Genomic DNA, 14,905 nt, shown 5'->3' on the forward strand with positions numbered 1-14,905 from the left:
ACTTAAAGGGGGAAAAAGTAAACATATATAGGTTCTAACAAACAATTGCTTACGTCAGGCATAAATTCAGATCGCGATAAAGACGCAAAGTCTTTTGCACCCTATGCGCGGTATCCCTGCAGAGAATATGTCACGATTAAAGTCCTGTATAACCTGTTTGTATAGTAAAATACAATAATTTAAGGGCTCATCCCTAAAACCCAAAGCTCCAATAGTTAAGCCGTGGTTCAATTCGTGGTTTTGCACATACCTGTAAGTGTATCCAAAAACCTTTTGGGTTTAGGTCTGAGGACAATTTGTCGATTTTCGTAGTCTCAGTGCTCAGACTACAGTAGACCACCCTTACAGGGTAGATCGAGCGCTCCATGTACCTTATCAGCCACATTCTGAACCAGAGCGTTCTTTGGAAGGACCCAAAGGTACACGAACTGAGCCACGTGGAACGTGGCTCAATTGTGGAGCTCTGGGCTTCAGGGATGAGCACTTGAGACTACTGTAGAATGCAGGGGGTTTTAGTTTAAGCACTCAGACTACTTGTCAGCACCGACGGAGCCAGTCGGTTCACTAAATAGTTTCATCTGATGATGTCTACCCCACGGGGTTCCCGAGGTTCTGCAATGATGTCACAACCATGTGATGACACGGAAGTTGCTTTGACGTGAATTTAGGTCAGGACTAAAAGGCAGCTCCTCCTGGTCCGTAATTTATTATGCTTGTCGTCCCCGCACAGCGACAACCTTACCTCGTCAGAGGCGAGTGGAAGTTCTCATCAGTAACACCAAGAGGGACAGAAAACCACACAATGAACAACATCTGCAGACCAGTCGAGATCGGGCACTTCGTCATCCGCACGCGCGAGGTTGCCCCCCTCGTGACCTACTACAAGATGTTCTTCGGGGCGACGGTGGCGTCCGAGACGCACCCCATAACGTTCCTGACGTACGACGACGAGCACCACCGCCTGGCCATCATCCTGGACCCGTCGGCGGTGCCGAAGCCGACGGGACGGCCTCCTCCGCCGACGTGCGGCTTCGACCACATCGCCTTCACGGTGCCGTCGGTGGGCCAGCTGCTGCGCTCGTACCGGCTGCGCAGGGACGCCGGCCTCACCCCGGCCTACTGCCTCGACCACGGCATGACCCTCAGCATGTACTACGTCGACCCGGACGGGAACAAGGTCGAGCTGCAGGCCGACTGCTTCGAGAACAAGGCGGACGCCGTCAGGTTCATGGGCACAAAGGTCTTTGCCGCCAACCCGAGGGGCGTCGAGTACGACCCCGACGAGCTGCTGGACAGGTTGGAGGCCGGGGAGAGCGAGGCTGGGCTGCTGGCGGGCATGCTGGGTAGGAAGACGATTGCAAATCTGTGAAAATCCAAGGGGCTCTTGTGGAACCTTTACTGCGTCCATCTGCTTGCGAGCCTTGAAGCATCAAGAATGAGCGCCAATGTCATGTTTATGCATGTCCTCTTCAAAATATCTCTGTTTGTTAAATACTGTATTCTGAGACGTCTTTCCTAATTCCGGAGCTTCACCCCGTTGACCCTCCTGGGCTTGCATCCAGGTTTGTGAAATAAGACGCAAATGGCGCAGCAACTCCCCTTGCATGACCGGTCTGGCCCATATCTACAGTCCCTTATATCTGGACACAAAGTCACCATGTATAGCACGAATCGTCTCCTAGACCCGGTGACGCTAGTGTTGGGGTTTATAAGCGCTCCACGGCTGTTGGGAGGCTGCGCTTCGATATGCCAGCATCAGAACATCGGCGAGGCGCTGGTGACACCGAATCCTATCCCTTTTGTCCGCTGGGGAATGGCAAAACGGTATGACATGTTGGCCGAGAGCAGCAAAAATACAATCCTGCGTCGAAGCAGCTCCAGTCAGAAGACCTCGGCCATCACAGCCTTCTCCAACTCGACGATGGCTTCATCTCGGCCCGGCGTGGTGTGCACTTTTTCACCGGTTCATCTAGGTCGCCATGTCCACAATGCCGCACACCCTCATTTCACCACGTCATTACTACACAGACTGAGTCGGCCGCCTGTCAACTAGGCAATCATCAAGCTATACCCTACAGGGATCGCGTCCGCCCAGGCAGGTTACTGAGTGGACGACTCCAGCTGCTCGCCTAGCACATTTGCCAGTGTCGCTACTGTCCTGCCAGCCTCCAACTCTTCAATGTGCATGGTGCGGTCTGTGAAACCTACGCTGTGCGGTATGAGATACGTGGCGAGCTTGTCGTCAGAATACAGTTTTTATGTAGGTGCGTGACAGAACCTCCATATGTTGAGGTTCGCTTGCCGTCTTTCAGTCCATCAAATGCATCCTGTTAGCCCCTTTTCACTGTTGGCAGCGCCAGTAGCACATATTCTACTTTAGCCTGGCGTACATCTCATGAACTGGAACGTTATTGCTTTGAACTTGCAAGCTTGTGCATCCAGCTGAGTCCCTTAATATGTCAGGAACCTCCTTGAGTCACTTTGCTGGATTTGCGACTGCCTATCAACTATACTCAGAATATGCCACCTTTCCCCGAAGTGTCCCGAAGCTCGTCCAACAGTTTCTCCATCTCTTTCCCGTAAATCCGACTCGATACAAGTCTTGGAAGCACCCTCCAAATCGATCAAGGTAGCCTGGCCGTCGACATCAATGATGACATTGTGCTTGTTGATGTCTCCATGTCGCACTCCGATCCTATGCAACTTTTGCAGTGCATTCTGGCAGCTTGACAAGTCATTTTCGGTAGCTGTGCGGCCACTGACGCGAGACATGACAAACCCGATACATCTTCCTTCTTCAATGGGGTGCCCGAGGAATTTGGATCTAATCCCGTGGCCTTGCAGCCACTTTTATGTCAAAGGTTCAAACTCGTAGTACCCAGTCTCCCGCGTAAACCGGGCAAATTTGACAATAACCACAGAAGAGCCGAACCGAGAAGGGCAGGTCGCTTCATGCACGGTGGATCTCAGTTTGCGTCCCATCTGGGGTTCAAGGTGGTCAATCTGGACCGCGTGCCAGAGATTTACTGATGGTTGGGAGGCTCTCTTCAGACACTGTTTCGAAATAGGGGAGACCAGTGTCGAGATTGCGAGAAATGCGCCCAGTGTTCCAGTCGCCTGGCGGAAGAGGCGGCAGCAAGTCGATCAGACAAGGCTCGAAGCACATGTCGTCGGGGTCAAACAAACCACCAGAAACGGTGATGTGTTTGGTGAACTTCTGGTCAACGAGCAGTCGTAGGTGGCTTTCCTGGTCAGATTCAGGGTCTACATCTGCATTGAGCAGGCGTATTTTCGGGATATTTGTCTGCTGCATGATTGTGAGCTTCAAGCGGGATAGAAATTAGTTATCGACACAAAGGAGCAAGATTTGAGGCTTGCATCTGCGGTAGGAGAGCTAGACATCGTCGCAAGGTGCAGTGGGCGCAATTCCGATGGCAATAGCCGAGAAAGCGAAGCGCGACTGGCAATATTTGACAAGCGACAGCTTCACGCGACAGAGCACAGAGGAGCGGCGGGCGGTAATTAAACGGCCCGCAATCACGTACGTGCTTTGGGTTGTTTCCTGCGCCAAGTTTTGCTTGAGGCCTGGGAAACGCCGAGGAAGCGCAGGCTGGCTGCTCAGGTCAATCAGCCGTAACGGAAACTTGAACGACTTGAATACCTGCCTGGCTTGGGCGCACATCGAATGTGTCTTGTGAGATTCGACGACCAGTTAGCGGCGAGTGTCAACGCTTGTTGCGTATTTCGAGATTTCCAAGGGGAGATGAGATGTAAGTCGTGTGTCAATGCGACTGGAGCTGTACTTTGCCACATAGCATATAAGAACTTGCTCAACCTCTGCTTTTATAGCATTTACAGGCTCCATTCTCAGATTTGACAGAAACCAGTCTGTATTGATCGTTGAGGAAGATCCCGATTTATTGAGGTAGTCTTGCGTTTCCCGGCCCCAGACGTAGGTGGACATGGTCAAATTTATCCGACATGAGCGATCGACCAAGTCTAGCTAACCCGTCAACCTCAATCAAGTACAGGGTAGGCGGGCACGTTGGCTCAGGCTCAAGTACATAGGGCGGTGAGTTTGGGAGCGAGTGGCAGAATTGTCCGGCAGGCATCACGATATTTCGATAACCCTCAACGATCAGCAATTCTTTATCCCGAGAAGCGCAAACTGCCACTGCCACCGCCAATTGTAACGTGGCAAAAAGTCGGCCCCCGACAGCAATCCTCGAGGCGTCTCAAGAGATGGCGTCCCGCGCGTCGTTACGACCGCTTCTCCGACCGGGCCCGAAGCGCATGCTCGGGACGCTATCCTTCTCTGCTGCTGCAGGTGCAACAATCCGCACGACTCCACTGTTGCCCTTGAAAACAGCTCGCAAGCTGCTGCAGCCATCCTCGGCATGCTGGAGCTGTCACCGGCTGCTTCAATTGCCTTGCGCGCGAAGTTTCCACTCGGGGGCCCCTCTCTCGTCGCATCCGACCTCGAACAATGGCAATCCACCTCGGCCGTCGTCTGCCGATACCGGCGATTCCATCCCAATCGCCATGCCGCCGCCAGAAGGATTTGGAGAGTCTGCAGCACCAATTAGCTCCTCTTCAGGGCCATCATCAGCTTCGCCAAGCGAGCAACCGTCCGAACCAGAGCAAAAGGCCACCTCTTCAGAAACATCTCCCAACCAAGAACAACAACAGCAACAAGCCCCCGCCACAGACGAACCGACCCCCTCGACGTCCCCAGACCCATCATCCACCGACGCAAAGAGCCCGCCCCAGCCCCTTACCGCCCGCCTCACCAACGCCATTGACAACCTGCAAACCCGCCTCCTGGCCGGCCAGCAGACCCTCAACGACCTGACGGGCTACTCGACGATCGAGCAGATCAAGCAGCAAAACGCCGAGCTCGAGAAGCAGCTGGCGGCGGCGCAAGCCCACCTCCGGCACGCGCGGCAGGCCTACAAGACGGCCCATTCCGCGCGGGCCTCAACGCAGCGCGAGGTGACGACGCTGCTGGCACGCAAGGACGGCTGGTCGCCGCTGGACCTGGAGCGCTTCACGACGCTGTACCGGCAGGACCACCAGCTCGAGACCGAGGCGCAGCGGGCCGCGCGTGAGCTGACCGAGGCCGAGGATGACGAGGCCCGCCTCTCGGCCGCCCTGACCAACGGCATCATGCGCCGGTACCACGAGGAGCAGGTCTGGAGCGACCGCATCCGCCGCGCCAGCACCTGGGGAACCTGGGGCCTCATGGGCGTCAACATCCTCCTTTTTCTCGTCCTCCAGTTCGTCGCCGAGCCCTGGAGGCGTCGCAGGCTGGTCAGGAGCATCGCCGAGGGCGAAAAGCCCATGATGGACGAGGTCAAGCACGAGCTCGAGGCTGTCAGGGGCGCCCTGGCCGCGTTCGAGAAGAGCGCCGCCGCTGCTGCCGCTGTCCAGTCGACCTCTGTTGTCGACCCTGCTCTGTCATCGGTCCAAGCGGCTGCAGACCAGGCAGAGGTCGTCGGGACGACCTCTGAAGAGATTGTCGTCACAGCCGGAACTGGCCCTGAGCCCGTCTCTCCCCCTGCTCAGCCATGGACCGAGGTTATCGTAGATCCTAAGCTGTGGGGTCCAGCTCTCTCCGACTTGTACAGTGAGCGGAGGATAGACCTTACAATGCGCGAGGTTTCCATAATAGCACTAGAGGGTGCCCTGGCAGGAGCAGTAATCTTTGCCGGTGCATTTGCCTTGCTAGTGAGGAGTTAAGGGAGGTACGTCTTTGACATGGCCCATTGGTACTCCAACGCCAAGTATATGCTGTATTTCTTTGTATATTATATGATCTCGCAATTAGACATCCAAACAGGCACCTTGGATAGACCAACAATGTAATCACGTCTGGATGATGGACACTGTCCAGCTCAACACTCAAACCTCGCTTTGTATTATTACCATCTATCAATGCCACTCGTCCGTTGTTTGTTAAAACGAGTGAAGGGGTATTCTGAGAAGTAGTACGCAAAAGTGACGGCTCGACCAATCTCCGATCCATCCCCCAAAAGCTGACTCAATCAACCCGTAGCCGCGTATAGGTATCTTCGCGAATTTTGGTTCTTATCTTCCAAGCACATGCTCGATCGCTGGTGTGGAGAATCCAACATTCTTGCTTCTGAACCGCTCGAATTCCCAGCAGATTCGATCAGCCACTGAGAAAGTGCTGTGGAGGGCTCCATGTCAACATGCGACCAAAGATTCCACAGGACTATTCCTGCATGTGGCCCCCTGCGCTTATGTCCTTTGACGCCAACCAAGTTGGCCAAATAAATTTGTTGCGGTTCCCATGAACATTCTCAGTCGAAGTCTGCCGTGTACGAAAAGCCGCGGAACTCCTCCTGCATCGCTTGGGACAAAACTTTTATCGAGAAGATCCTGGTTAGTTGCTGATAGAAAGACAAATCGTCAACCGCAGCCTTGGGAACTTACCTGATTGGACTGGTGTCAGGACAGGCGTAACACTAGTAAACTCCGAGTCAAAGTTACTCGTATCCGTGGCACTCTTGATCTGTGGCAGGAACGGCGGCGCAACGCGTTTGTGATAAATGTCATCCCAGACTATGTTGCGGAAGAAGGGTTGCGACATGACCTCCTGGGCATCAGTCGGTCCACTTCCCAAACGCTGGTCCGGTTCCCTGGTGAGCAGCTTTTGCAGAATCGAAACAGAGTCGCGCGGCATGTGAATAGGATACAGCGGCTCGTCTGCCAGAATGGCATCGTAGATTTCATCTTCGTCTTCACCTCTGAAAGGAGACTGTTGAAGAAGCATCTGGTAGATCAAAACGCCAAACGCCCACCAGTCGACTGCTCGACCATACTTCTTGTCAAGCAAAATCTGCGCGCACACGTTAGTTACTCTTCGAAAACTAGTGAATCCGTATTTGCTTACTTCTGGCGCCATAAACTCGGGAGTACCGCAGAACGTGCTCGTGGTAGAGCCGTACCACATGTCTTCCTTGCAAAGACCATAGTCGGCAATCTTGATGTGACCGTCAAGAGTGAGAAGAATGTTGTCGAGCTTGAGATCGCGGTAGATGACACCGTTCTCGTGGAAGTACTTGAGAGCCAAGCAAACTTCGGCAGCATAGAACCTATAAGGTGTCAGTGAACATTTGCAGGATGTAACAGGGGCCAACAGGATTTTGTAGACTTACTGGGCCCTACGGGTGCCGAACTGTCCTCGTTGGATGTGCAACATCAAATCTCCACCACTAATGTATTCTTCCACGAAGTATACACGCGTCTCAGTCTGGAAGCAGGCGTGTAGGTTGGTGAGGAAGGGATGGCGTTCGCGGTTGGCGATGAGGAACACTCGCTTCTCCGAGCGAATGCTCTCAACCTCGTCGTTCTCGATGATGAACTCCTTCTTGAGAACTTTGATGGCATAGAGCTTCCTAGTCTTTTTGGATTCTGCAAGCATGACCTTGCCGAAGTTGCCCTTGCCAAGCACAGCCAAGAAGTTGAAGTGGTCAAGTCCAATGCGCTGGCCTGTTCCCGGATCCGTGGCTGAAGGAAGAGGCCTCTTTGCAGATGTCGGAATAACGGTTCCTGCAGTCGGCGAGATGATTTGTTGTTCCTGATGCTGCTGCTTGACAGGTGACAGGGGCTGCTGAACTTGTGATGCGTGCTGCTGGGGAGAGTACATCGGTTGTTGTTGCTGCGGCTGTTGGGGTCGAGCTTGTTGCTGCTGCTGAGCCATCTGCGGCTGGCTGCCGTATCCTCCGCTGATGTTGGCGTAGTCTGCAGGATTGTACTTTCGCTGCTGGGGCTGTCCGTACGCCGCTTGCTGTTGCGGCGGCGGTGACTGCTGCGGTTGGGCGTATGGATCATCATGGGGACCATATGAACCATAGCGACCCCCGCTGGCCGAACTGTAATCAGTTATAGGCTGCTGTCCTTGCCGTCCAGGCTGAGAAGACATGGCTCCCGGCAGACCACTCATAGCAGCCGTTGCCGCAGCCGCAGCTTGAGACGAGCTTGACGTCCTATCTGGAGAAGTGATCCGCTGAGGTGAGGTTTGGCTAGAGTACATGAATTTGGCAGCTTCCGTGGCTTCAGGAGATGCCTGACCGTAGCTTGATCCCATGCCCTGAGAGAATGACGCCGACGGGGCGTGCCCGGATCCAGGCGGGCTCATTTTTCCACTGCGCAACGTGCGGTCACTCATAGAGCTAGCCTTTTGCTGGCGTTGTTTTTGTGACCTGATACCCTCGAGAATTTGGTTTGCGACAGCCATCGACATACCGCAAAAATCGGGCACCAGGTGTACACAGCCAGCATGGGCCGCCATTTGACACTCGCTGCATTTCCTGCAGTTCTTCTTCCCGAATGGCAATAAGTAACCGCAGTGACAGCACCAATTAGCAGTGAGGTTAGAGAACGCCACGAATCTGTGGGGAATCCTGTGGTTGATCTTCTCCTCGTCAGGGTCAGTTTCAGCATTGGATTTGCTGATGCATTTGGTGACCACGCTCGTGTAGCACTTGATATGGCAAGTGTACTTGCAGTCCTCGCACTGCATCCCTGATCCACCCTTGAGGAAGTCCCCACAGAGCGCGCAGCGCATGATGTTGTAGAACTGGCGTTCCACAAACTTATGTCCATACATCTCGTGAACCTCCTCCTTGCGTTGACGGATGGCGCCCTTGCGTCCAAGACCCAAATCCACGGGGCGACGATCCTTGTTCTGCTTGAAAAAGTTCAGGCTGAGCTGGATGGAGCCAGTAGGCTCGAGGTTGAACCAGCCTGTAATAGGTTCCTGAACCTGTCCCATCTGGCCTTGCTGACCTGGCTGCTGCGGATCCCCCGGTTGACCATACCCTTGCTGCTGGCCCTGGAAGCCGGGGGATACTGGCGGGCCACCAGGCTGCTGTTGTTGAGTATTCATTGGAAATTGTGGAGGGGGAACTCTAGCAGCAGGATTGTTGACGTCGCCCATACGGTCCGCTGACACCCAGCCCAGACTATTAGTTTCCGCTTCGATCTTCTTCCTTCGCAGCTCTTCAGCGATATCAGATATTCTGACCCAGAGCATCCCTATGGGGATTGCGTGCTCTCCAGGTTTGTCATAAACGGTGAGCTCAATTTCGTTTGCCTTGTCGACCTCTACGTTGTGATATTCGTTCTCCCACCTGTCTGTTCGAGACACTCTGGTACGGGCGGCGATATTGTCCTCCACTTTGATCGCCACGAAAGTGTCGGGGCCCCGGGCAAAGCGTCCTGTCGGAGCGTGGTCGACATCTTTGATGGCAATGACTCGAATCGATAGTTGACCGGTCAGTGGCTTCCGGAGGTTGGGCATGTTGATACTATCATCTGTTGGAGAGCAAAAAGTGTTAGCAGGTACTGTGTTTGGTCCCAAAGGAGCAGTGTCCGTCCAGCGCCGTATACGTACCATCCGGCGAGTCTCCTGAATCAATGTCTATGTGCAGTTCCTCATATCTTCGCAAAGCTTGTTTCAGAAGTACGATTTTTTGCTTGCTCTCAACCCGACGGGCGGCTGCATCGGCTCTGCTCTTCTTATCTCCCTCCATCTGATACAACTGTACCATTTTTTCAATACCTTTCAGGTACTGTTCCTCAACATTGAGCTTGAACTGAATTTGCGACAGCATAAGTTGAATCCGAGGGCCAAGGTATGGCGTATCGTATTTGATCAAATCTATCATGATATAAGGAACAGTTGTCAGCTAGGTAGTTTCTGATGATGTTAGATGGCAGTCATGTAAGCCACCCCGATCGACTCACCCAGCTTTGTAAAGTTTGGTCGTGTTTTTGGCATATGGCTCCCCGGGCCCTGGTTGGCGAAAGGACCTCGCGGCGGCATCAGATCGCCATGCTCGCCGATCTGACTGTACTGCGTTTGGCCATAGCCGTCACCGCTAGCGCCATATCCCCCATCCTTAGGAGGAGGCATGGGGCCATCTTCCTCAACGGCACTTCGCGGGCGGGACGAAGAGGATGCGCTGGCGGCAATGGTAGAGCCGCCGATGCTCAGGTTGTCCATCCCTTGGCCCATGCTGCGCATCTGCATTTCCCGCAGCGTCCCTTCAAAGAACTCGAGGTTGCGGCGGCCCTCGCGCATCTGGGTGTCGAGCTTGGATCGGACGGCATCATTGTTGGTCTGCTGTCGCATCAAATTGGCAGCATTGATCAGAGCTTTCTCGCGCTCAATCTTTTTATAGATGTCTTGTATCCTGTCATCCATGGCTGCAGATTTTGGAGGCCTGCCTCGAAAAGTTCGAGACAAGAGTTTGTTTTGGCTGCTCGAGAGCGGTGCGAGGGCTTCTCGTCTTGGTCACGGTTGGCGCCGACTACGGTGCGGTCGGTCGCGGGGAAGAGCAGAGGGTGGGGTTTCAGTAACGGAGCTTCTGCTTCAAGTGGGATTTGTTTCTGCAGCTTAGGTCAAAGCACCGTCGGTTCCGGACCTCGCAAATGTGCAATTGAATAATATCCCCCAAGACCTGCAATTAATGGAGAGGCCTGCCGTGAACTGCGTCTAGTTTAGCAGTCAATCGGGCCCAGCCTTGGAATGAGCCGACAGTTGAGAGAGAACCAGGCCGAACAATGGCGTCAGCGCGACAAAGAAACCGCGGGGTTGTTGTGGTTAGAAATTGCGCGCCGGTCTGCTGTGCCAGGGTTGCTTCTGAACAAGTCTATACAGAGCTAATCTGTTTGCCCCCGCTCGACACGCGACACACGGTAAAAACCTCGCGTTGTACAAATGGTGACGGCTGAAAATACTGGGGGGTTGGAGGTCTTATTCTGAAGAGCCATTCAATCGTCAGTCAAGTGTCAGACGCACAATTGCAGACGGAGGGCACACTTGGGCAGCAAGTCCAAGTTCGGCGTTATTATGTGGTGGAGCCTGTGGACTGACTGGGGTAGGTAGCAGGGCGGGGTTTTGCCAGTACAAGCCATCCAAGGTCCAAGGAAAGGAGCAGCGAGTGGACTAGAAAAATGAGAAAAGAAAAGGAGGACGAAAAACACAAAAGGAAACAAATAAAAAAATGAAAAAAATATATAAAAAAATTTAACCCAGTACTAGCAAGGTGGGATGGACAGTCGGACCAATGGAACATAACCAAGCATTTGGAACAGGACGAGATAATTGGTCTTGGACTGACAAGAATGGTTGCTGTGGTAAGCAATTGCAGACGCTCTGTTGCGGTGTTACCGATCGTCGGAACAGCTTTTGACAGGCAGTCAGGCAAAGTCAGATAGGACAGAAAAAATGATGGTAATGTAAGGTAGGATTCAATTCACCTGGTCCTGGCCAAGCCGAACCGCATCAGTCCGGGTATTCAAGTCGAAGTGATGATGATGATAAGTCCTCAGTCTCCCCTCCGGGCTCCCATGTACAGGTATGTACTGAATGAAAATGCCAAAGTAAAAGAGCGAGGCTTTGCCTAAGACAGAGGCAGCAAGGAAATAAGGTACAATGGAGAAAAATTGGGGGTTTGAACTGGAGCTTGCCCTGGCCCAGTTTCGCCTCCCTTTGGCATGTCTTTCTTTCTTTTTTGTTGTACGTTCCCAAGGTGGGTTTTTCTTCAACCGGAATGTTGGGCAGCCGTCGATGGGTGGCTTTGGGTGGTTATACGAAGTAGCAATAGCAACCACAATGGAGGCTTGGCCATGCTAGGGAACCTGCTGCGAATCTTGGGTGTCACTGTGCGTCAACTGTCCACCCCCACCACGGGTAGGACTTTGCCCCACCACTTCAGTCCTACTGAACGGAGTAGGCGCGGGGTCGGTCACTTGTTGCTTCGACGTTGTCGGCCCGAGTGCTAGGGTGCTACTACTAAGACCACCTCAGCAGACCTTTGACGATGGACGCGGAAAATTCTTACTACAGCAGATCTCTTGAATAACTCGAGCGCAAGTAATGTCTGTGCTGATTTTGGTTCTAAGGAATACTTAATAAAGCCAGGCAACGAAACAAACCTGATGGATCCAAGGGGTGTTTTGCCCAGAAATAATGACGTTTTCCAGGAATAAAACGTAGCTTAAGAGAGGTCGATTTAGCTCCCGACGACCAAGCATTATCCATAAACGGACCATGCAAGGTTCTTCACTCAAGCCAGCATCAACTCGGGCAATGCTTACAACGCAGCTCCAGGCTCCTGAGCCTAAGCAATTGGTTCTTGTCGGGACATTGTTGAAGAATTTGGCAACATCCGTGAAGATCAGGAGGTAAATCAGGTACATACTCTAGTCTAGCTTGGACTAGTTGTAACACGATGTTGTCGATCTCGCCGGTGTGTCGCCGTGGGTGTGTTTTGAGTATCTGTATGTCATCGGGGCTGATCATGCAGCATGTTGGCGCAGGTTACCTTATTCAATAACCTAGTGTCATTCGCTGGCAAACATCTCAGCCCTATGTAACCCGGCCGCCGGTCTCAACTCCCCCTGGCCACTCTCGGACGCTTGGTTTGGATTATAACCCCGGATTAAATATGTATGTTACCTTTAGTGCCAAATACACTCACAGCATGGTCTGCAGCTTCCACTTTGGATCCAAGGCCGTTTCGAGGAACATTGTACTGGAAATCAATACAGTAAGAAAATAAAAAATAAATTAATAAAAAATAAATAAAAATAAAAATAAAGAAAGGGAAAGGAAAAGAGCATAAACTAACATAAAACAACATAAAATAAGGAGACTTTAGGTGAGTTCAAGACGTGCACAAGTCAGGCATCAGGATAATATGATTCTCAACCTGGCCAGCAGATCAAAGTCAGGCGTATAGATTACTAGCTTCTCACTGGAATAAGACATTACTAGCGTCATTTCTCATTCATGACAAGATGCATAGGGGTTAATCCAACATGGAACTGGGAATTTGGCATCTAGATCTAGTTTAATGGTGTGATAAAACACACTGTTACCTCAGAAAGAACCCTGCCACCTCGCCTCCAACTAATCAACTTAATTAACCTACGAGGTGTACTCCTTCTGCAAGGACTTTGCAATAGTGTTGAGCTGGATATTGCTCGTTCCCTCGTAGATGGCGCCGATTTTGCTGTCACGGAAGAACTTCTCGGCCAGTCCCTCACGCACGAAACCCATACCGCCCATCCATTCGACAGCCAGGCCGCTGACGCGACCTGCAACCTGAGACGCGTACAACTTGGCCATTGCGGCGTCGCGAACAAAGTCCTCGCCGGCCTCCTTCTTGCGTGAAGCGTTGTACACCAGCGCCCGCGCCGCAGCAATCTCCACATACGACTGCGCCATTTGGTGCTGCATGCCCTGGAACTCGCCAATCAGCTGGCCGAACTGCTTGCGATCGTTCCAGCAGTACCTTGAAAAGAATAACACGTCAGTTGATTGAGGTATTGTGGGCGGAGGCATCGAAGGTGTAATATGGGGGTCGCAACTCACCTGGCCGCATTTTCCCAAGCACCCAAAGCAAGGCCAGTCATCTGCGCAGCGATACCTATCCTTCCCTCGTTCAGCAGTCCTATGGCATACTTGTAACCGTCACCCCTCTCACCCAGCAAGTTCTCCTTGGGGATCTCGACGTCATCAAAGTTTATCACGCAGGTGCTGCTTGCTCGGATGCCCAGCTTCTTCTCCTTCTTGGCGATGCTGAAGCCCTTGGTGCCCTTCTCTACCACGAAAGCCGTGATACCCTTGTAGCCCTTGGCAGGGTTTAGGTTTGCAAATACAATAAAGAAGTCTGCCTCCATCGAGTTGGTAATCCACATCTTGCTCCCCGAAATCTTGAACCCATCGCTCGTCTCAGTAGCCTTGGTCGCGAGCGCAAACGCGTCCGACCCGCTCACAGGCTCGCTCAGACAAAAGGATCCGACAGTCTCGGTAGCCAAGCGCGGGAGGAACCGCTTCTTGAGCTCAGCAGAGCCCCACTTGATGATGGCCGTGTTGACAAGAGTGTTATGGACGTCGACCAGGACGGAGACGGAAGGGTCGACACGCGCCAGCTCCTCGATCCCAACGATGGCAGAAGTAAAGTTCATCCCAGCACCGCCATACTCCTCGGGAATTTCGACACCCATCAGACCCTGCTCGAACAGCTGCTCGACAATCGAGGGATCCATCGTCTCGGCCTCGTCCATATCGCGCACCTTAGGGAGAACGACGTCATTGGCGAACTTGGAAACCGCCTCTTGCATTGCCGCCTCGGTCTCGGAAAGGTGCGTGATGGGCGTTGGTGTCATGTCATGGAGGTCGAAGTGGCGGGCGGGGCTGCTGGAGAAGGTACGGGCGACACTGAAAGAAACGACCGGTCAGCATAAAGTCACCGTGTTTAATGGAATTTGATATGCGCAAGCCTACCGCTGCATGCTAGGGACGGCCGAAGCAACACATCTCCTTCTCGAGGCGGACAGAGCGGCAAAGGCGGCAGCCTGGCTCCTCCGAAATGCCGCTGGGCGAACAACTCTGGCAATTGACGACATGATGTGAGCAGAGTAAGTAGGTGAGCCTGCACGATTGAACAATGGTGTTTGATGATGCGCAGTGAAATGAATGATGAATGCTTGGGCAAATGGAAGTCGGATACGGAATGTCAAAAACAACACAACGAAAGAAATTAACTTTTTGCCCTTAGTTGCCAGATCTAAGGAAATTTGTTACAGGTCGATGCAGACGGCAAGCCGAGACTGAACGCCAGTTCGTCTTAGGTCCGCCCGCACCGACGAGGTGAAAGCGGCGGCCTTGGCTGAGTTGCAGATCTTCAGCCGAGGCTAGCCAGAGAACAGGGGAGGCCTTGGTGTGGGGAAACACTGCCTGTGGAATTCACAAGCGGCCTTGGCAGACGCCATTCCAATGGATGACCTTGATGGATTCCATGTGACGTTCGGAAGCGGAAAAACAGGTCGCCGGGATCATACCCCTGCTCACTTGCGACAGGGG

At 52.9% G+C, this 14,905-nt stretch overlaps 6 protein-coding genes across 6 annotated transcripts; 3 read left to right on the top strand and 3 right to left on the bottom strand.

The window, feature by feature from the left end:
* Positions 1-802: 802 nt before the first annotated feature.
* On the top strand, positions 803-1,369 carry PpBr36_04927 (uncharacterized protein; the record flags this gene model as incomplete). The annotated part of the gene is made up of 1 exon (XM_029892085.1): positions 803-1,369. The coding sequence occupies one exon, from the start codon at positions 803-805 to the stop codon at positions 1,367-1,369; it is 567 nt and encodes a 188-aa protein (XP_029750108.1).
* A 288-nt stretch (positions 1,370-1,657) lies between these two features.
* PpBr36_04928 (uncharacterized protein) lies at positions 1,658-2,133 on the top strand (the record flags this gene model as incomplete). The annotated part of the gene is made up of 2 exons (XM_029892086.1): positions 1,658-1,945; positions 2,029-2,133. 2 exons carry the CDS (start codon positions 1,658-1,660, stop codon positions 2,131-2,133), a joined length of 393 nt encoding a protein of 130 aa, XP_029750099.1.
* An 865-nt stretch (positions 2,134-2,998) lies between these two features.
* PpBr36_04929 (uncharacterized protein) lies at positions 2,999-3,313 on the bottom strand (the record flags this gene model as incomplete). The annotated part of the gene is made up of 1 exon (XM_029892087.1): positions 2,999-3,313. The coding sequence occupies one exon, from the start codon at positions 3,311-3,313 to the stop codon at positions 2,999-3,001; it is 315 nt and encodes a 104-aa protein (XP_029750098.1).
* Positions 3,314-4,031: 718 nt separating this feature from the next.
* On the top strand, positions 4,032-5,739 carry PpBr36_04930 (uncharacterized protein; the record flags this gene model as incomplete). Its single annotated transcript, XM_029892088.1, has 2 exons — positions 4,032-4,072; positions 4,143-5,739. Coding segments are annotated over 2 exons (1,638 nt in total), but the record flags the coding sequence as incomplete, so codon positions are not given.
* Positions 5,740-6,323: 584 nt separating this feature from the next.
* On the bottom strand, positions 6,324-10,234 carry PpBr36_04931 (uncharacterized protein; the record flags this gene model as incomplete). The annotated part of the gene is made up of 6 exons (XM_029892089.1): positions 6,324-6,385; positions 6,457-6,862; positions 6,917-7,118; positions 7,182-9,342; positions 9,422-9,688; positions 9,775-10,234. 6 exons carry the CDS (start codon positions 10,232-10,234, stop codon positions 6,324-6,326), a joined length of 3,558 nt encoding a protein of 1,185 aa, XP_029749380.1.
* Positions 10,235-12,964: 2,730 nt separating this feature from the next.
* PpBr36_04932 (uncharacterized protein) lies at positions 12,965-14,448 on the bottom strand (the record flags this gene model as incomplete). The annotated part of the gene is made up of 3 exons (XM_029892090.1): positions 12,965-13,331; positions 13,412-14,260; positions 14,327-14,448. The coding sequence occupies 3 exons, from the start codon at positions 14,446-14,448 to the stop codon at positions 12,965-12,967; spliced, it is 1,338 nt and encodes a 445-aa protein (XP_029749279.1).
* Between the last annotated feature and the right edge of the window lie 457 nt (positions 14,449-14,905).

Source organism: Pyricularia pennisetigena, chromosome 6 (assembly GCF_004337985.1).
Source record: "Pyricularia pennisetigena strain Br36 chromosome 6, whole genome shotgun sequence".
Classification (NCBI taxonomy): domain Eukaryota; kingdom Fungi; phylum Ascomycota; class Sordariomycetes; order Magnaporthales; family Pyriculariaceae; genus Pyricularia; species Pyricularia pennisetigena.